Source organism: Centruroides sculpturatus, unplaced genomic scaffold (assembly GCF_000671375.1).
Source record: "Centruroides sculpturatus isolate CEXI.00-Female unplaced genomic scaffold, Cexi_2.0 scaffold384, whole genome shotgun sequence".
Lineage (NCBI taxonomy): Eukaryota > Metazoa > Arthropoda > Arachnida > Scorpiones > Buthidae > Centruroides > Centruroides sculpturatus.
Window position 1 is genome coordinate 506,919 of NW_019384605.1, and position 23,054 is coordinate 529,972.

Consider the following 23,054-nt stretch of genomic DNA (forward strand, 5'->3'; position numbering starts at 1 on the left):
TTCATAATCATCCATTAAATTAAATTACAGAGAAACACACATACACAACAAAATCATTATATTTACCTATATGAATGTATATATAGATATTGTAATTTTGACATAGAAGTTTTACTATTAAAATGATTTTGTAATAACTGATTTAAAGGACTACATAGGATCACTACAATCAACAAAGAAGGCAATTATTCCATTTAACAGTGAAGTTAAAATACAAAACTAAACGATATCGTCAACCATATTGGTTAATTAATCTTAATTAAAATGTTTTTTCCGTCAATTTACATATTTTGGTTTTTATGATACAATTGTTAGGCATCAAATTTTTAATTTTTTTTTGTTTTACATTTGAAAAATGTAGTAAATATTTCTTTGTTTGATTTTGCTGGAAGATTACATTACCACATATCGGTTGCATTTCCTTTGGGTTAAGGCCCATTACCCTGATTACTGAAAGACTTTGTTGATTCGGTTCGCCTGGATCGCGACGACCACATCGAAAACAGCAGCATTCTGTCATAAAGATGTTTAATTTGTTATTCCGAAAACGTTTATCACTATAAAAATCCAAAAACAAAAAAATTCACAGAAAAGCTTGGTCGGCCAATCAAATTTCTTGGTCGTACTGTTGCAACAGTCTCAATATCTACAGATAGTTTTTGTAGACGAGTAGAGAGTAAAAGGGGTCGTGAACTGAAAAATAAATTAATAAATTTTAATTTGTAATTAGAATTAAATAATATTTATAAATTATTCTTAAAACTGCATACAAATATATTATACACAGTAACAGAACATGATTGTTGGTTTAATTTACTTAATAATTATTAATGTCACTGAAATTAAAAATGCTATAAATCATAGATAGGTGGTCAAGAGACTCCTGTTAAGTCATTCTTGCATCAAAATTAAACTGCATTAATGAGTGAATCAGCATCATCACTATTAACTTACTATTAAATAAATAATAATTTGAAAACTGTATTATTTTGGAGTGACTACACTCAAAAATATAAAAATGACACAAGTTATAAACAATTGGGAGTTTTTTACTATTAAATAAAACTTCAAAAAGAAATTTTTAGCTAAATACACAAACATCTCAAAGCTCCATATTATTAATCAAAGCCAAATACCTTTCCATCCTTGGATTATTTACAGTAATAGATATCACATTACAAAACAACTCATTTCACTGCTTTCACTATTACTAATATAGCTAATCTGAAACAGACATAGAGGAATTCAAAATTTCTTAGCCAATAATTCAGTGTTTGATTCCTGAAAGCAGTTAACTAATTCAAGATTATTTTATATTTAAAATTCATTAAATGAAATTCAGTAGAAATATTTTTGTCATATTTTACAAAAAATTCAAACTTCACAAAGAAATTTTCCTAATTTCTAAATTTAAAACATCTTTAATTGATTAATTTTTTTTATCAAACAAAAAGAATATGTATTGTCTGTGTAAAGATTTTTTTAGAACTTCTTTTTATCTAAAACTATAATCACGCTATTATATGAATGAATGAATGAAACAAATGATAATCAAAGCAAAATGTTCATATCATGCTACATGACACAGATTGAATTAGAACATAATTGGCCAAAAAGGTTTTGTTTACAATTATCAATTTAAGAAAAAAGTCAATTGATCTTACAAAACAAAGTGGCAAAAGTCGAGACGTTTTCAACTCCCGGCAAACTGGTCAAACAGTTGGCAAAAGGAAACAAACTGGTAATTCGTATCTACTTGTAGCAGTTCATATACTAATGCAAACCCAGATTATGATTGAAATGTCACTATAGCTTCTGCATGAAATGTGAAACATTTTGGAAAAAAGATGCAGAGAGGATGTTTCATCAATTCTTGAGCTATAAGTTTATCAAACTTAGATTCAGATTGTTCATTTCTCTGTCAAATTCACAATCCTAATAAAGAAGTCAAAGGGACATTATGTTGAAACAAAAATATATTTCTTTGTGTAAATTTTGAGTTAGAGTCAATTTTAAATATACATTCTAAGTGTATATCCTGCAGAAAATTTCTAGAATGAAAACTGCCACAAAATTCACATCACTATATACTCTCTGCTTTGAGAGCTGTTATGACACTTATTGCTATGCAGTTTAGAAGGTACCATCTGATTAAAACTTTCTGTTTTACTTTCATTGTTATTGTATTCATTGTTATCAAGTTATTGTAGATATATATATATATATCTACAATAACTTGATAACAATGAATACAATAACAATGAAAGTAAAACAGAAAGTTTTAATCAGATGGTACCTTCTAAACTGCATAGCAATAAGTGTCATAACAGCTCTCAAAGCAGAGAGTATATAGTGATGTGAATTTTGTGGCAGTTTTCATTCTAGAAATTTTCTGCAGGATATACACTTAGAATGTATATTTAAAATTGACTCTAACTCAAAATTTACACAAAGAANAAATTACAGTATAACTGCCTATCTTATAATAATTGGTGGCAGATGGCAATTAGCTTTCCCTTGCTTTGTTTCAACTGTCAGTATAGAGCTGCCTTTTAACTTTGTATTTTAATTCTTATTTTCTTTTTTCAGTCTAACTTGTAACTTAGATTAGGGACTCTTAGCTTGGTTTCCAGTTAGGTTATGATAGGTTAGGTTAAATTATATTAGGGTTTGTTAGCTTTAGTCATCTGGTTAGGTTTGTCCTAAGGTATGGTAGGTTAGTTAGTAAGTTAATGTTTGAAAAAAAAAATTTGGGGTCTTGCTCGTTTGTCTCTGTCAGTCCATTTGTCTTGTCTAGTTTGTCATATATTCGTTTGCTTTTTGCACTGTCTATCTACCTCATAAAGCAAACTCTGCTGCTGCCCCGCCTAATGGCACCACAGGATTAAAGAGACTATGCCTTAATCTATAGGTCAAGGCCTGACACCAAAGGATATACTTGAACTATGGTTGGACTGTTCAGGACTTCTTTCGGACTCCCATCTGCTCTCTACATCCAACTCTCTAACTTGGCATAACTTTTATTTGTTTGTGTAGCCTGTTCTGCACTTCATAAGCTTTCTGTTCCCTTGTTTTGCTCATATGTAATAACTATTATCAGACAGCAAGGTCCCCTCCCTACAAGAAGGGGGACCCATCTCAATGCATCCACTAAGTTTATAGATCAAGAAGATTTATGACTTTTTCCATCAATTCCTTTAGTTTCTTTAAGTTTCCTTTACTAGCTGCTTGCGTTCGAAGTACTTGTTCAGGCAGCTTTGACCAGTCAACTTCGTCAGCCCCTTGGTAGTAGTAGATGTAGTAGGATCCACTGGAACGCCCCCTCCAGGGCCATCAGTTCCGCCTGGAACACAGACGCTTCCTCGTTCAGTCTGACTGCCTGCCAGTACACTTGCACTCCGTCAGAGAAGACGCAGTACGCAGCACCTACTAAGATACCGTCTTTAGAGCCATCAGTGTATATTTCAATACCACTTCCTGTCGGTTCACCAACATTCCAGTCAAGTCCTATCCTATGTGCTGCATGGACCTTTAGTAAGTCTATCTGACATCTAAGTCTGGCTGGGTACATCTGATTACAATGCATGGCTCTATACCTTCCAATGTTGACAGAGGCAGCAGAAGCAGCCGAGAAGACCAGGGCCACCTCCATCAACACAGCTCTGTACGCTCTCATGATCTGTAGGCAGCGGGTCTCTGGATCGTGAGCAGCATCCTGCTTTGCTTGACTTTGGTGAAATCTTTCCACCATACAGTGCAGACATAGTAGATAACATGCTCCACGCTCATCTTGTAGATGGCATGAAGCGCTTCTCCATTAAGACCATAATCTTGTCTGGCCAGTCTCAATAGTGCCGCTATCGTGAGGTTTGTCCTCTCTCGGAGACTCCTCAGATGGGGCAGTGTCTGGTCGATGATAACACAGAGGTACTTTAACTCATTCACCCTTTGGATGGTGTTACCCTGGATCCGGTATATTGGTTGGCATGCCAACACTCCAGTCTTGGTCACCATCAGGGCCTCTGATTTCTCAGGGCTGAAGGAAAGCTTATGCAGTTCTCCCCAGCGAACGAGCCGTTCTATTGCTTTGCTGCCGCAAACCTCCATTTCGTGTCGACTGTAGTCTGCAACTACTAGCAACAGATCGTCTGCATAAGCCTGCAGCAGGACGTCGTCCGGGAGTACTAGTTGCAGCACCATGTCTGCTAGAACGTTCCACAATAGAGGCCATATATAGGACCCTTGTGAGCAGCCCCTTTCCAGTATCCTCTCATACCTTTTGCTTGGCATGTCAAACTACTGTGTGGTCAACTCAGAAAACTCCTGGAAAGTGATACAAGGGTAGTCAGCAGGTTCGCCTTCCACAGTTCACCCATTATGGATGGCCACCAAACATTGTCGAAAGCACCCACGACGGCCATCAAAACGAGCGACGTGTGGAGGCCCTGCTGCAGGTTAGGTATTAACAGTGGTGTGGCGGTTCTTGAGTCACCACCACACCACTGTTAATACCTAACCTATGCATTTATTACACTTGTTCTATTAGTTTTGAGTTGACTTTTGTGTATTAAAATTAAATTGTCATCACCAAATATTGAAAAATTATTAGCTAATAAGCCCCTTCATAGGTCACATTGATGTATTTTTTATTAGATATTATTAAAACATGTGCAACTTAAAGCTTTGTTTGATTCAAATACCTATCCATTTATAGAAGAATCATGAGTGTAAGCAAGTATGATTCATTAGCTGGCCTGCCAGCTGACATGTAATTGAAACTATAGCCCACCTCCAAAATGAATTGGTCAGCCCTGATCTAGAACTTTCCCCAGTACCGGCAATAGGCTGTTCAGTCTGTAGGACTTAGGTTCGTTCTTCGGGTGCCTACTCTTATAAACGAACACAAGACACACCCGCTTCCACTGCACTGGGAAGTGACACAGGAATAGACACTTCTAATACAAAACACAGAGCAGGTCAGGACATTCCTGTTGCAGAACTTGTACCATTTTGGCCATGATCCCATCAATGCCAGATGCTTTCCCTTTTCTAAGGTTGCCAATGGCATGGGCTACCTCAGAGTCATTCACCGGCATGGGCATCTCAACCTCAAGAACAGGCAACTCCATGTCACTTTAAAGCTGCCTCTGTTCTTTGGTTTCATTGGACTGCTCATCACACAGAAAGTGAGAGTGGAGTATCACCTCAATCGACTCCTGTGTGGAGGTTAGTGTTCCATCGGGTCTTTTGATAGACCCCAAGACCATATTATGCTTTAACTTGTCCACCACTAGCTTGTAGGGCAGACAAAACGGGCTCTCATCACTAATTTTCTGACAGAAACTGAGCCATGAGGTCTTTTTAGCATTGTTCAATTTGTACTTGTACTCGGCATTGGCCCTCTAGAACTTCAGTTTCCTGGTTGCCCAAAGGTCATCATCTCTGCACCATTGAAAGTGTCACTGGAGCACCCTTGTGCGCTTCCTCAGGACACTCAGTTCTTGGGTTCACCAAGGAACTGACCAGTGGTTGCTGGGCTGCCATTGTGTGAGCATGCAGTCTCCTGCTTCTCTGACCACTTCAGTGTGGTTAGCCATGGCTTCCTCAACATTCTCAACCTTACAGACTTGCGTGACTATGTCGGCCGTCTTTTCTACAAGGCATTTGGTAAATCGACTTCAGTTTCCGGCAGTCAGTCTGTAGCAATTCCTCGGCCAGTCCGCGGGCTACACATCACCTCAAAGGCAATAAAGTGATGGTCACTACAGCTTTCTGCATCGATAACTTCCCACTGCAAGGTCAATCCAGCTCTTGCCCAATGGAGAGGAGTAGGTAGCAATCTCAAACAAATTGTTCAGGAAGTGCATCCCCCAACTCTCCGCCGCATCCTTCATCGCGTTCCCATCTAGGTCGTCTATTGGGGAGTCCCACAGCAAGTGTTTGGCATTAAAATCACCAGCCAAAACAACCCAAGCATGAAGCAAGACAACCTTTGAGTTCACTCAGGCCTCCCAGTTTTAATGACAGCAGGCAATAACTGGAGACTTGCAACTTGGGGGTGGACGACCATATTTCTACGGCCACCACGAGTTGCAAGACGTGGATGGCATACGCATCGACATTCCTCCATGTAAAGACAACTGCGGTCCGACATTTGTCACTTTCTCGGGCAAATACGCTCCATTATAGTGATAGGCCATTGACCTTTCCTTATACTAGGTATGGTTCTTGGAGCAGGATGATGTCAATATCTCACTGGGCCACTTCCACCCTTAGTTGGGTGGTTGTGGCACAGCACGGCACTTCACGGTGTTAAACTGCATTACTTTGCAGCCACACCTGTCATCTGTCTACTGTGCGTAAGAAGATGCAGAATTGAATGCAAGAGTGTTATCCCTGTTTACTGACTAATCAGTCCTAGCCTGAACTTTTTTGAGTTCCCACACATAGCACAAACAGCTGGCATTCATTGCTGAATGACTGGTACCCAACTGTAGGCCAAACTTGATTTGCCCTTGTGCGTTTAATGCACTTGGACATAGTGGCCTTACACTCCTTGTAGGAGTGGCCCTCGGCACACTTGCTACAGGCTTGAGCTGCCACCGAACAGCTCTTCGCTACATGGTTGAAATTATCACCTGTAGCACTGGGTAACCGCAGTATATACCTACTGGTCTCAAGTCCACCCAATGTGTAGTTTTCCTCTCTTGAGGAACTTGTGGTAGACCTTTGTGGAGGTCTCAAGCACCCAATTAACGAGGCCTCCCTTTCCCTTTAGAGGGAAACAAAGTTGGAATTGCCCAAGCTCCACATCAACACTATTTTGACCAATGATGATCTCCACGAGGGACTCTTCCTCGATGTCCGTACTGACATGGAACAAAATTACCCTTTAGCTGGCGCTTTTGGGGCAGTCTGCAACTAACCGCCTCTCGCAACGCCGGTGGGCCCTCCAACATTTCCTTCTGAAGTTTCACAACATCCTGGTGCTTTGCAACCTCTAACAGGATGCCATTGTTTCTAATTCTGCAAACATTCTTTATCCCAATACCTAACTTGGTTGGGTTAATGTTCATCTTTAGTAGTTCTCGTGTACGATCACTATTCATTATCTTTAGGGTAAACCAAGAGTGTGTTCTCTGTGGATAGAACCCTTTTAGGTCGGCAGCAGCCCGTGGCCCCTCTGGATATGCTTCAGGGCAACTTGGGCAGGAACAGTGGCATAGGATGCACCACCTGCTTTGGCTGCCTTGCTGTTTTTTCCTGCCTCTGAAAGTGTTTTGGGTAATTGACATCCACCCACAACCTCTCTCTCAAGGTCTTGTTCTCTGCCCGGAGGGAGGCAATCTTGACCTCCTGGGCATTTAATATAGCGGCAACCTTACTAAAAAGGTTTTAGATAACAGCATAGGTGGCCTTATGACACTGGCTGTCAGTGCGTGCGACAAGCTTTTTCAGCTCATTGTGCATGCCATCAAGTGCTGCTCTCCACTTCTCAACTGTCTCAAGTCTCTCCTGTGTTGCCACAGGTGCCAACAATCAGTTGATGGACCTGATGTAAGTAATAAATCAGAAATTTCTAGAAGTGAAGAATGTCATAACAGGACAGAAACAGATTTTAATTCAGAAGTTTCTGGAAGCAAAACATCATTATGTTCTATACTTTTGAACACAAATAAAAGTATCAAATTTATTTACTGTTAAAGATATACCTGTATCAAGAGATGATTATTTAAAGAAAACTGAAGATGAAATTCAGTTTTATATGATAACAATGAAGACAAATGTCAAATTTGTGAATGAGACATAAAAATATAATATATAAAAATATAAAAATAACATTTGATAAAATTGTTGGTTTAGACCATCAGATTAGTCTGCCGAAAGAACTGATATATCTGATAATATGCTCAAGATATTTCAGATTAAAAGGTGTGCGGTTGCCAGAAGGAATTTTTCTTCATGGTCCATCTGCAACAGGCAAAACAATGATAGGAAATGCAATTCCTAATGAATATCAAGTTCATTTTATTTTAATTAATGGTGATGAGATATCTAGCAGTGAAGCCAAACAGAGAGATCTTTTCTGAAGCTAAAAGAAGAGCACCAAGTATTATATTTATTGATGAATTTGATGTTCTTTGCCCAAAATATCAAGATTCTTCTCAACAAATCGAAAGGAGAGTACTTGCAACATTGTCGACATTAATGGATAGTTTATCTTATGATGACACAGCAGACGTTTTTGTTATTGGTGCAACAAGCAAACCCAATTTAATAGATGAGTCATTAAGAAGACCAAAAAGATTGGATAAAAAAATAGAGACTGGTTATCCTAATAAAGAAAGGTTTGAGATACTTAAAAAATTATTAGAAGATAAGAAACATTCCTTAACAGAAGAAAATATGAATGAAATTGCTGAAAAACTTCATCGATACACTGGAGCAGATTTAAATTACTTGTGTAGAAATGTTTCTTTTATGGTAAAGAAAAAGCAATCAAATGATCTGGTTATGTCGTTAAGTCATTTTAATTCGACAATAAAAGATGAAACCAAGTGCTTTGAAGGGAATGGGAATTCAGATTTCAAAGGTTTATTGGCAAGATATTGGTGGTATGCATGAAGTAAAACAAAAATTGAAAGAAGCAATAGAATGGCCAGTGAAGCATCCTGAAATATTTCAAAAAAATAGATCCATAGCCTCAAGTTCCAACATAGCTGCATTAATTTTGGAGAACACACCAGCTAACCCATGTACCGTGAATTTCTTTATTTACTTCTTCAGTTCTTTCATCGTCTTCCTCTTCCAAATACTGCATCGCTTCTACTCTATTAAATCTTCATTTGTTAGCTCTCCATTGGCATAATCCACTGATTCAGCAGTGTCTTTCACTTCAACATCTAAATTAAGTGCATTGGCAAGGCCTGCAATTGTTTAAGTTACATCAAACTGACTAACAGTCCATAACAAGTCAGTGAGCATGTTACCAATCGCCACTGATTGACACTCAAGCTGAGAAAGGGGATTTTCCGAATTGCAGGCCAAAACTCAATTGGTTGTAAGTGTGAGTGGTCGTTAAGCAGATAGGTCGTAAAGTGAGGAGTATCTGTACAGTGAAACCTCGCTTAATGAGCACTTCACATAATGAGTAAGTCACATAACGAGCAAAACAAATTTGTAAAAAATGACTCGTTTAACGAGTGACAAGAAGGGATGTCCCGGATTGTGCGCACGCTCCATCAGTCTGTGTTTAGTACTCATTCTGCTAGCATCTTAGTGTCGCTTGTGATCACACATTTTTCCAAACTTGTGTTCACACATATTACATATAAACATCAATAATCGCAGCCCGTTATATAATAAACATGCCAAACAATATGCCAAATTCTTGGGCTATGTAAAGGCTATAATTAAATATTAGAAATTATTAATTTGACTAAAGGTAGGCAGTTATGCTACCATCTCATTAAATTTAATGATCAATTCCAGAAATGCCTAAATTAAAAATTATTTATAATCATTAAATTTAATATGAGATGGCAGCATAAGTGACTACCTCTAGTCAAATTATTTCATTTTTAATATTTAATTAAAGCCTTTACATAGCCCAAGAATTTGGCATATCATTTGGAGTGTTTATCAGACATTATATATGTGATTTTTTATTTATTTATTTTCTGCAAATCAAATTTGCATTTCAGGTTGGTTCATTCCATGCCAGAAGAAATGATGATGATTCATGCTCCTTAACAATGTATATTGTATAATTTTCTTTAAATAAACATTATACATAAAATATTTGAGAATTTTTTCAGCATGGAACACATTGTATTTTACATTAATTTATATGGAAAAAATTGCTTCACTTAACAAGTGTTTCACATTACCAGTAAGATTCTAGAATGAATTATGCTCGTTAAGTGAGGTTCCACTGTACTTGTAAATTAGGGTTACATTACAAATATTTATAAAATATTTATAGTGTAATCCTAATAGAATTAACTGATGAATCATATATATATTTATATATATATATACATATATATAATCTTTTAAATTATTGTCTTACCTGTAAGATCATCTTTCTATGCTATTACCATTTTCTATAAAATCTGTATTTATTACTTGTTCTTTACTGTCTTCAGTTACTTGAACACTGAAAAGTTATCATTTCGATTACTTTTTTTAGAAAATTAAAATTTTATATTTATTTAATGATAAAAAAATAAGTAAAAAATAGTTGATTTAAAATTTTTAAAAATATTTATAAACTATTCTGATTTTTTATTTTGTTATTTTAAAGTCATTCAAAATATTTTGTTCAAATACGGATTACTTCTACAAATATTCTGAAGAACTTCTGATAAATTGAATTTTCTGTAAAGTCTACATTTTAAACAATATTTTTTTCAATTATTCATTATGTTAACTTCAAACAAATCACTATAGAATTTTAAAGAGTTGATCTATTTATTTCTGATTAAACATGTGTTGAGACTTTTGTTGCAAAATAAACTAAAATTATTTTGATAACATGTAACAAATTAAAACATTAGTGTCTGAATACATGTCATTGAAAAAACTTTTTAGGTTGTTCTGCATTTGAATTTGTTGTTGTTTATGAGTGTTTAAGTTTGATATGATGACAAAACAAATCACAGTCTCAAAAAACATTTAATTTAGAAATAAACAGGTTGACTCCATAAATTTTTATAGTGATGGTTTGAATTTAACATTGATGGAGTAGATATAAAGAAAGTGTCATTAATTAATTTAATTTACATTTTTTTAAAATGCAAAGGTGTCCAAGAATTATTCATCACATTATAAATGTTCATAAAAACCAGTAGAGATAAAAAGAAACAAATTGCTACAGCTTATAGAGCAACTCAGTTTTTTTTTTTTTTTTCAGAATGGCAATATTGGCATTCCCAGCATTCATTGTGAAAAAAAATAAAACAAGCAGAAAATGTAATGTGCATGCTTTGGTTATGGAAAACCATGAGTCCAATGAGTGTAATGAGGTATTTTAGGCATAAATTTAATGAAAAACGTTCAAGAAAACAACCACCAAAATGACAACAGCAGCAATTCCAGACAACAGAAACCATTTAATATTTTACAGTTTAAAGTTTTACATATTAAAGCTGATAAAAAGCATCTAAAGAAAGGTTGCTACTACTGTGAGACTTATTTCCTGAGGTATGTAGAAAGGACAAGGTGTAAAGACATTTTTAATGTATTAACTTTTTTGGAATTTTTTAATACATTTTCTAAATGTAAACAGGAACAGTACATCACTAAACAGATGAAATAGACCAAAAACTTCAATTAAAAAGGTCCACAGCATTCAGACATTTCAGCAGTCTTCAAAAATCTGTCCATCATCCAAGTCTGGAACTACAGATTCCAAGATCTATGATCCATCTCAGGATGCATAAGAGGCTGAAGCTGCATGCATACAAACTGAAGTTTGTTCAGGAGCTCCTGCCAGATGAAAAGCTGAAGTAAATAGCATTTACTGTCACCATGTTGTCCATCACAGAAGAGGACAACCACATCAGAGATAAATTGGTTTGCAGTGATGAAGCCACTTGACATGTATTGGGTAAAGTTAACTGACATAATTTCTGCATCTGGAATTCAGAGAACTCTCATGTCTTCCAGGAACACAAACATGATATCATTGAATTCAATGTGTTGCATGCATTGATTGTGAAATAGGGTTATTTGCCCATTTTCTTCACTAAAAACATGATTGATGTGGTGATTGATTCCAACTACCTAGAACGTTGGAACTGTTTTGTGTTCTGAAATTGAAAAAAATACAACCAGTTGTCATCTTTCAGCAAGATGGGGCACAATAGATGTCTGGAGTTATCTTAATGCAGCCTTCCCTAATCAATGGATAGGCTGAGAAGGTCCAATCACTTGGTCTCCTCATTCACCATATCTGATGTTCTTGGATATTTTCCTGTGGGAGTACAGCAAGAATAGTGTGTGTACACAAAGAAGGTGTCCAACATGGAAGAACTTAAAACATATCCTGTCACCATCACAGTTAACATGTAGTGTGTTTTAGTAGACTGGACATGGTTCTCACCACTAATGGTACCCATGTTTAGGTATTTCGAACTTAATGTGAAAATAAAAATTTTTTAAAGTTGTCTATAAGCTTCAACAATCATTTTCTTTTTATCTCATATCTAGTTTATATTTTATGAAGTTTTTTAATGAGATGAATAATTCTGAGACACCCTGTGTTTTCCAAGTATGTCTAATGTTGTATTTTAGAATCAGGATTCAAAACATTTAACAAATAAATAGCATAATTTTATGTAATATCTGATTAATTTCTGCTATAAATATTTAAAATAATGTAATAAAATTGAATCGTTAGACCCATAATATACAAATCAATTGATAAAGTATAAATATAAATTTTAATCATCATAAACACTTTAAAATGGAAAAGAATAGCTGATCTAATTTTAAATCTTTGTTGATAAACATATGCAGCTGGAACATTAATCTAGTAAGATTAATGTTCCAACTGCATCTAATTGTAAAGCAATTCAAACATCTGGTGTTAGTGGACCATTCTACTGTACTCAGAAAATAGGGGTTAAAGTTCAAAGATACCCACCTCTTTAAATGGATGCAGTCCCATGCAAACACATGTGCTGGTTAACATATCAAGGAGTACATACCTGACTAGGTTCAGCTACTTTGTGATAAATTTGTTTTTGTTTTTACTCTTTTGGTGCCAAAAATATTTTCTAATTTTTAAAATAATCTTCAACAGGAAAATAATTATGAATTTCTTTTAGCTTTGTTTTGTTTAACCACTCTGATATACTTCTCCATACTTAAACATCCAATATCATATCCTCCTTGTTTGTTGATTTGAAAAATCATTTAGAATTTGTTTTTTTTTGTTAATAAATTCAATTTTATTTAACTTTATTTAGTAAATGAATTCAAAGCACTGTACACTGTATTACATTTTAGAGATTTCAATTGTCTGTTAAGCTTTAATGCCTTAAATTATATGACTTGGCCCTAAAATTCATTAACAACACCTTTTGATAAAGCAAACTAACTACTGTTTCCTTAGAGATTTGTATTAATGCAACTACTGTATTAAGAATCAAAATGTTTTAATCTTAATAATAAAGAATTTTTGTGAAGATAGGTGGTCCTCAAGCATATGTATATATATATAAAGCATTACATGTCAGTTTAAAAAACTGAAATTTTTATAAAAGTTTTACATTTTTTATTTTGGAAACAACAGTTTGTATTCATATAATCTGTCTTTAATTAATATAACACTAAAGCAAAAAATAATACATTCATAATTATTTATGCATTTCTACATATTCCTTGAAAATTCAAATCACTGACTAAAAACTTGATTAGAAGTCCATTTAATTCAATCAAACAATTCTACAAATAATTTAGTTAATAATATACNAACAACATTTTTGGCACAAAGAAATGAGCACGAGAGATCCAAATTTGTATCTACCTATTTCCTGAAAACAAACAAATCAACAAAGATATAGCCTAAGTGAAAATATTGTTTTCTATCATAAAAGTAGAATCAGATCCAAAAAACTGCACAAAAACTTTGTTTTCTATACGTTTGTAGATTCCTGACTCACAGGGCTTTGGTGCTATAGAATCTTTTTTCTAAGACAAGGATTCAATACATCATTGAATATATTAAGTGATAATGAGTTCACTGAGAGTAAGATTTTTAGCAAGTTTTTTATTATATTGTAATCATTAATATTAATCTGAACTATCATGTAAAGTTCAATTTAATTGTTGTTTTTAGAAAAATGATTAATTAATAAACAAAAATAATAATGAAATCAATAATTGTATTTATAACTTTTATAAATTAAATTAACTGATCATAACTGTATTTGAATTTGTAACATACTAAAAATGGATAATTTATATACATCACATCTAAATTATTATACATATTATTAAATATTAAATCAAAATTCATAAAAGTTGACAATTTAAATTTATTTATGATAAATTAATGTAATAATATATAATTTAATTTCTTTAAGTTTATAAATTTTCTAAGTGAATTTACATAGATTAGAGAGAATTACCTTGTAAAATCCCATTCTAAATCATTTCCATTAGAGACTGGAGTAGATGGATGAGAATGATTACTACTATTTTCACTCAATACAAACCAAGTGAGATCATCAGTTGTGGGAATAAGATAATGAGGTGGTGGTGTAAGTCCTGCAAATTCAATGTAAATACAGTATTAGTTGTTTCAATAATCTGATTATATACAGTACAGTTTTAGTTTAAAAATTTCAAGATTATAAAAGAGTAGAAATTTAAAATTTTTAAATATTGAAAATATCCAAAAACTATGGTTATATCTTAATATTTTTCACAGTGCAATATTAGATGTATTAATTAAGATACAGTGAGATGAGTTTATCTAGAGTATTAATCAATGAACTTAAAAACAATTAAATAAAACTGAATTAAAAACATTTTAAATGTGCTAAGGATATTGATAAGCAATATGATGTATTGATATACCTTGTATACTGAAGATAAAAGAATGTAATTCATTATATAAAAATTTTGAGAAAAATTAATGGTTCTCAGAAAATTTTTGTTTTGAGATATCTCATGATAAATAGGACTACATTCACAAGGATTTTATGTAACATCCAGTTTTGAAGTATGTTCCTTGATTTTTTTTAATATTTTAACATCTACCTTGAAGCATATTAAGTGGATTAATCCTAAAAAGCCTGGACAATGTCCAAGAGAAATGCTTGAATCTTATCAGTAATTATTATTGATCTAACCAAAATTAAATGGATTATTGGAACTTTTGATATTTTAAAATCAGCTGAATCCTACTGAAATTATTTCAAGACATTTGAAGTTTAAAAGTGACATTCTACTTTCTGCAATAGTTATTATGATCTATACTTTGCCTTTGACTATATATGTATTCACTCTTGTATTTATTTTGAATTTATAGTTTTTCATATGTTTTATTGTTATTTATATTTCTGTTTAGTGTCATATTAATCATTCTTGAGAATTCACTGAAAATTTTGCTAGGTTTTCCTTCATTTAGACTCTTACAGTGCAGAAATTAAAAGCCTTTTACAAATGTAATAAAAAATTATACTTTGGACTTAAAGTTAGATCACAATGATTTCTAATGAGGAATGATATGAAAGATGAAAGACACTTTTTACATTTCTATATTAAAATTATATTGAAAAATGCTCAAAAATTCTCAAGTTTATTTTTATAATTAAATTAATTCATTTCTAGTAAAGGTAAAATTTTGCCTAAGATTTAACCTGGTTTAAGAATGGGTTTAAAACTGATACATTTTAAACCTATTTCTTAAATCAGTTTTAAACCCATTAATGAGGAATGTTTGTGTAAAGTTCATGTATAACATTCAGTTTTTCCATTATTTTCTAACATAAATGTTTGCATTATATGGGATGACTTGACATTCTAGTAAGTCCACATGTATGTATTATTTCTAATAGTAAAGTTGCATTAAACATATCTGATTTTGTCAGTTTAATTTTGAGTTCATATGGAAGTGCTTTATATATCTCCAAGTTGGTTGATTTGTAACACAGTTTTTATTGGAGTACCAAAATATGAAAGCTTTGAGAACATTTCTTACTCTGGTCTTAATTAAACAGGATAATTTTATTTAGTTGAAGATTACCAGTATTATAGGAAAACTAGATCAAATACAAATATCTAAAATAATGTTTAATACTTATTAAGTTTCATAGAGCAATGCAAAAACTTAAATATATCTAGTAATTATGCAAATTAAATTCTTACCAGCTTCATTTTCCCATTCCAAATCAAGAGAAGAACCAGGTGTTCCATTTCCAGCAGGAAGTTTTTCCCACTTTTGACTTCCAGTAATACTACTACTATCTCCTACAGAACTATCACCTAATATAAATTACAAATTTATACAAAAATAATTTAAATTAAATCAATACCATATTTTCATTTTTAACAACTCACATGTGAGAAGTGGTACTGCTGCTTCCATTTGAGATGCTTCTCCATGAGAACTAAATTGACTTCTATTTCTAAAATAAATTAAACTTATTTTAACCAAAACATTCTATTATAATTATAAATCATTTATTGTTCTTAATTAATTAAACAGGATATTGATATGGAATCCAATTCCTCTCAATCAAAAAAATGCATCATCATATTCAATAAATAAATTTAGATATTTAACATCATGGGATGCCATAGGAAATATTGACTTTGCTTGGCAAGAATTAACTGATAAATTACGAACAAAGTGTGGAAGAAGTTATGGCTGAAGGTATTCAAGAATTCTCAATGAGAAGAGCCTATCACTGTATAGTTAGGTTGACCAAACTCAACCTAATCGATATAGCAGGACTAGGAGATGTAGACAAGCAGGATATCGAGGAGTTACAAATTTCTGGGGAGAGCCTTACTAATGACGACCTTCAAGAACTAGCAGAACATGGAATTCCTGTGGAACTGGAAAAATAGAGATTCTGAAAATAAAGAACCCAAAAAATTTCTCTACAGATTTCCTTAGTAAAAATTTGGTAAGATAACCGAAATCGTTGATCAAATTGTAGTGAATGATCCAGATTTTGAAAGGAGTGCAAAAGCAAAATGAGGCGTTTTGGATGCAATCTTCTGCTACCAACATTTGCTTAAAGAAAAAAAAAAGCGGCAAATGAAACTTCACGACTTTATTGCAAAAGAACAAGAATTTCAGAAAAGTCAGGATCTTCATCACAAAAAATGAACTTTACATTTCTGTGTGCATATGTTTGTGTTATTTAACATGTATTATTATACAAATTAATATAAAAATAAAATTAAAGTAAAATTTGTTTATTTTTGGTTGCATGTTTCCCTATCCTTATCTACTCTATGTTAAAATGACCTTGTTTAACACGTTTCACTTAGCGCTTTGTTGTCTAGAATGCATCCCCCGCAATTAAGCAGGGTTTTACTGTACTGTATTTTCATGCATACAAGCAACATGTAATTTGTATTCAAAAGACAATTCAAAAAGGGATACAAATTATGCAATGAGGTGAATTATATGCAAATGTAAATTGCAATCATGAGCTTCAATTTATGAAACAATTGTTGCTCCATAGTCATGTGGTATATGGTAGGTGCAAAGGTTATGGAACGATTTTATTTTCATTCTAACAGTTTTATATGAGGTATGTGCCATTATATGAATTATACAAACAAAAAATATAGTATATGAAGTTATAATACATCAATAATTCCAATCTATTTTAAAAGATGGTTTTTATCTAGAGTAATTAAGAATGATTTTATCAAGACAATAGCATCAATCTTAGAAGACTGCTCCAAACTAAGTTTTCATTATATGGACATACGATTGTAAATGAAAACATTGAAACATCACTTTTGTATTCTCTATATTAGGCATTTTACTTTTATATTGCTAATGTACAAATATATAAATATATTTTAATTGTTATAATCATTCCAACAAAAATTTATAATATTCTATTGGCTTTCATAAATAAATACCATATATATCAGTAAAATTCTTTAAAAATGGTGCATATTAGTTTGATCATTCCAATAAAAACTAAAAAAAAACTCAATAAAAATTGTTATTAGTTTCTATTAGTTTAAACATTCTCATTTATTGGTTTTAATTGATTCTTTACATCCCACTAAAAAGCAACTTATTTGAATTTTCTATTAGTGTTTATTGATTCCTATTATTTTTTAAACAAGGTAGTTTGATAATAAACAACAACAAAGATTAAATTAGAAACTGCAATAGATGAAAATCAGATTAGAAAAACATGTTAAGAATTGAGTTACATTAATAATATTCATCAATTTAGTAATATTAATAAAAGTTTTTTTTTCAACAGGGTTGGTTGTTCTATATACTGTATATAATTAAAAAAGAATTTTATGAGAAAAATCTTTCAAGCTAAACTACTCTCTAATCTCTCCAAATTCTAAAGGATTAAAATACTAATGTTAAAGTTCTCAACAAAAAATTTTTATTTAGATTAAGACTTTAAAATGTAATTTCCAAATGCATTTCACCTCAAAACTCATTGAGGCCTCTTCAGTAGAAAATATGTTGAAAATTTTAACAGCACACTATTTTAATCCTTGGAAGTTGGTAACAGATTGAACAGTTTAGCTTGAGAAGGATTTTTCTTGTAAAAATCTTTTTTAATTACATAAATTCATCAATTATTGAAAAATAAATAAATAAAAATTTAAAGATTAATAAATTGATTTAAAAATTATTTTTTTTTTCTAGTAATAATTAAACAACACTAGTATGAGAAATTTTAATTCACAATCTTTTTCAAAAACTTCAATACATTGAAGTCATCAGAGTACTTAATATATTTGGTACAGACCAAACCTTCATGACTGAAAATTTGGCATTAGTTCAAACAGTTGAAAACTTGGCAATTGAATCTATCATAAAATGATTCAAGGTCATTAGTACAATTGTTATAAAATTTGGTGACCTGCATTTTATATTGGGCAACTAGGAAACTATTTCAGTTTCCTTTGTCTTTTAGTCATTTAAGGTCAAGATCACTACCATGGCCTTTAAAGTTTAAGTTCATAATTAAGTTTTGTATATAAGTTGTTTCAAATTATTAACCAAACATTTTTCTTGTTTATTTTTCAGCTTACTTATTTTTGTTCAAGGAGCCACAATGTAATACTTAATATTTAATTTAAGTATAATTTGTCTTAAATAAAACTGAGAACATTTTCAGTGTAAAATAACTCAAAATTTTAAAAAACAACAAATTATTTACTTTTTTCTCCATAAAATGACCTTTTTGTCACCCATTTTCTGGAAGCATCAATAAAACATTTTAAAATTTCTTTTTAAGCTGTGTAAATTCAATCTATAAATGACAATGTTTTATCAAAATAAAATGAATGATACTCTTTTCAATAATTTTATCAATATTAATAGATTATCGATTTTAAATATGTAAACAGTATCAAAATATATTTTTGCACATATCTGATTATGGATTATTAATAAATCTTAAAAATTAGTGTAAATATCATTGTTGAACTGGTTCACAAGATTTAAATAAGTATTCTTATTAATCCTGGATAGATTATATAAATATATAAATAAATATAATAAAATATTCTTTTATATTTTATATAATATATTATATAAAAATATTAATGCATTAAAATGATATATTTTTATTCTTACAAATCAAAATCTTTCAGAAAATATCTGATAAATAAAATATTTTTACTTATATATCCTCCTCAGACTCGAGAATTAAAAAATGTGTTTTTTAATCAATTTCTTTTAAAATTACAATATTTGTATTATAAAAAGTCCATTTATGAAGTCAACATCAACCTTTGACCCTTGGTGTTTTTTAAATAGTAAAATAAATAAGAAGTAAAAAACAATGTTGCCAGATGCCTGACGATGAAAAGTGAAAACTACACTATAAAGGATTCCTGGTTTGACCTCGATAAAATGAACAGAAAAATATTAAACAAATAAAAACAAACATCCATTTTAATGGATGAGAGGTCGGAGGAGGATATAGTATTTATAATTCAGCAGTTAAGAACCAGTCAGATGGTTAAAGCAGTAGATTGAAGACACCATCCTACTACTCTGGGAAACCCAAGATCAAATCTGGCAACCAACCCTAGGAATTTTTCACAGGCAATCTGTCTCAGATATATTGGGCATGCTCTTTCATTACCTGACCAACCACCATCATGGGTTGGTCAGGTAATGAGAGTAATGAGGTCACACCATGGGTTTGAAACAAAATCTTTTAATCCTACCCAGGATTAAAAGTAGGATTAAAAGAATTTTGTTTCAAAAAAGCAGACAGAGTCAAAAAGAAACAAAATTCAGTCAGTAAAGACTGAAGAATTAATTTTTTACTTGCTATAATTTCATATATAACCTGCAGAAAATTGTTAGAACAGAAATAAAACCTTTGCATAACTCACCCTATTGTATATTTCAGACCTCTACAGCAGACAAAGAATGACAATTACCAATAAGTAGTTAAGAAGATATCATTTCTAACATTGAATTGTTGTTTTTCTATTTATTTTCATTGTAACTGAACTTCACTACATATAATTATAACATGAATAAAACAAAAATATGGAATACTGAGAGGAACCTCCTAAACTTCATGTGTATGATACAAAAGTCTATTGAAAAACATTTTATCATATTTAATTTGTTTTTATTTATCATTTAATAATAATTATAATTACAAATGCTAAATAAATTCAAAAAATTAAAACAAAATAATTTTAATGTGGATAATATCTAATGACACAAATTGAAGAGTCAATCACTCAGCTTTTATTCAATGTAGAGAATTCTAAGCTTTGTTCAGAAACCAGTGATTCTCAATCTATTTTAATACAGAGAACCATAAAAACTATACCACCTACTGAGGAACCTCTAACAGTTCATATCCCATTTCCAAAGTTGAGTTACAAGTTTCTGATACTTTTAACCTTATATAGCACTAGAAGATATAAAAGTAAATAAGAAATAAATGAAATACCAGCAATTACTGGTCATACTTGTATATTAACTACACAGTTTAAAAAAGAGCAAATAAATCAAAATTTCATATCATCATCCTTATGTTCAATTCTGTTAACAAAGTAATGGAAATGAATACTGTTGTGTGCAAAACAAAACAAAACATTGTGCAGTCAAGCTAAGGCTACCAGTGTCAATACATATAATTATTTTTGTCATAAAAATTAACTTTATGGCAATGACAAAAACAATGAATTTATAGCTTATTAGAATGACACATTAGCTTTGTAGCTTATCAGAATGACAGTTTGAAAAATATGACATAATAATGTCTGCAAACTGTCAAAGTTCTCTGAAATGACATTATACAGATAAGGAATAATTGCTAGAAATTTTCCAGCTTTCAAGATAAAAATTCAAACATAAGTGTCTAATAATATCAAAGAAAGCATGGATTGAACTTGAAAATGAATGGGAAAGAATGAAAGTAAAATAGATAATATACTGTATGTGTCTTTGGTGGTTTTAGGAAAATCTGCAATGGCAAAAGAATATGTCTGTCACACACACAATTTTTCATATTTTCCAAAGGCATTCTTAGTGACTTCAAAGGAAAAGCTGTTTGATGACTTCATAATTGCAACTTATAAATGATATATAACTTACCACATTGCATAACCTATATAAGCCCTTTCAAATTGCCTTTTAAGCAAAGCACTGGTAAACCATACAAAATTAGTCACAACTGAAAAATATGTTTTATAAAAGAATTTCCTAATTTATATTAAATAACAGTTTCTAAGTTAATGAGTTCACACATAACTCAAAAATCAGCTTTAAGAAATTGGAGATTTCTTTAATTATATAAATAATATATTACTTTAATTTTTTACTATTCAACTCATATTATTAACTTATTAGGAACAAATTACTAACCTCCAATCTTCTGCATCTTTCAACCAGTAAAGATGATTATTCCAAAAAACTAATTTAGCAGAATTTGTGTTTTCATTTGCTTGTGCTGATTGGGCAACTCTTAGTGCTTCTGCTTGAGTTTCTATTACTGCTGGTCTTTCCATTTCCATNCCCCATACTTCAGTATATGTTGCTGCTGATACCTCAAGCTTTCTCTCCTTCAGAAAAATGATTGGTACTCTCCTTTTGAACTACGATCAAGAAAGTATCTACTAACCTCCAATCTTCTGCATCTTTCAACCAGTAAAGATGATTATTCCAAAAAACTAATTTAGCAGAATTTGTGTTTTCATTTGCTTGTGCTGATTGGGCAACTCTTAGTGCTTCTGCTTGAGTTTCTATTACTGCTGGTCTTTCCATTTCCATTGCTTCCCATTGATTACGATTCTAATAAATCATTTGTAGTCAATATTAATAAAACTGAAATTAAGAACTAATTTATTTTAAATAATCAAATTTAAAATTAAATTTTATATCTTCATAATTTTTTTATAATGAACAAAACAAGCAAATTCTTAATATAATATTTTAATAAAATTGCAAATTAAATTTAATAAACTACAACAAACTAATATTGTGCACATTAATTTTCAGTTTTAAGTTAAAAAATGCAAGAATGTAAATTAAAATAATGTTAAAAATGCAAATAAATTTAGATAAATAATTCAAGAAAACTGCTTCATTTTGAAAATAAAAAATTTGTTTTTGTTACTTTGGCTAAATTTTACAATTAACATGATTGTGTGATGTAGTGGCCTAACATAAATCAAAAATATAATGATATTTCAGTGAAATACTTCTGGATTTTCTCTTCTTTAACTAAACTTAAAATTCTAATGCTTACTGAAAAAACATTAACAAAAAAATCTCCAAAATGTTATATTAAAAAATTATAAGCAATACTAAGATACAACAAAAAATGCACATTGTAATGTTCTTTATATTTACAAATTCTCAAACAAACAACATTTTAAATGATAATCAAATAAGTTTTATTAACATGCTAATTTCATGATGTCAATCATACTAGAAATTTATATGTTGTAATTAAAGCAGAATTTTAAAAAATGAATTATACAACTAATAAAAAATTATTTTAAACTTTAGTTTCATAACAGTCAATTTACAATATTCTACATCTGTTTCTCCAATACTAAATAATAAAAACAAAGCCTAAGGTATACTCATTTATACTTTTAATTAAATCATATTTTAAATAGATATTTTCTAACTTGAATTCAAGATTTCTCCAATTAATTTGCACAAACTTATATATATAACATTTGACTTTTAAAATCTANGAATGAAATAGTTTAGTATTTGAATGATCTTAAAACAAACTATAAATCAATTTCATTCATTATCAACTAAAGATTCCACTTTTATAATTTAATTATACACATTTTTTAGGATAACAACTCCATAATATCCACAA

General features: G+C 31.2%; 2 protein-coding genes across 5 annotated transcripts in view; one reads left to right on the forward strand and one right to left on the reverse strand.

Moving 5' to 3' along the window:
* Window positions 1-15: 15 nt before the first annotated feature.
* LOC111625141 overlaps window positions 16-23,054 on the reverse strand; it is a 48,902-nt gene continuing 25,863 nt past the window's right edge. Inside the window, exons 4-10 of one of the 4 annotated variants that reach the window (XR_002756689.1) lie at window positions 21,837-22,006; window positions 16,075-16,142; window positions 15,883-15,999; window positions 14,139-14,277; window positions 10,073-10,159; window positions 588-693; window positions 16-513 (exon numbers count right to left, since the gene is read on the reverse strand). Coding sequence is in view for 3 of the 4 variants with exons in the window: in XM_023368185.1 (XP_023223953.1) it covers window positions 10,081-10,159; window positions 14,139-14,277; window positions 15,883-15,999; window positions 16,075-16,142; window positions 21,581-21,723; window positions 21,980-21,985 (552 nt within the window). In the remaining variant the exon portion in view is untranslated. Of the gene's footprint in view, window positions 694-10,072; window positions 10,160-14,138; window positions 14,278-15,882; window positions 16,000-16,074; window positions 16,143-18,899; window positions 18,985-21,580; window positions 21,724-21,836; window positions 22,007-23,054 lie in introns of those variants that run through there. The other 3 variants (XM_023368185.1, XM_023368184.1, XM_023368186.1) reach the window with 3 other exon arrangements.
* LOC111625150 (spermatogenesis-associated protein 5-like) lies at window positions 7,718-9,293 on the forward strand. Its single transcript, XM_023368196.1, has 2 exons — window positions 7,718-8,511; window positions 8,549-9,293. The coding sequence occupies exons 1-2, from the start codon at window positions 8,041-8,043 to the stop codon at window positions 8,867-8,869; spliced, it is 792 nt and encodes a 263-aa protein (XP_023223964.1). The 5' UTR covers window positions 7,718-8,040; the 3' UTR covers window positions 8,870-9,293.

Coding starts and splice junctions, on each gene's coding strand:
- LOC111625150 (XM_023368196.1), top strand. CDS start 8,041: ATGGTGATGAGATATCTAGCAGTGAAGCCAAACAGAGAGATCTTTTCT. Junction 8,512..8,548: donor AAAAGCAATCAAATGATCTG/GTTATGTCGTTA, acceptor CGACAATAAAAG/ATGAAACCAAGTGCTTTGAA.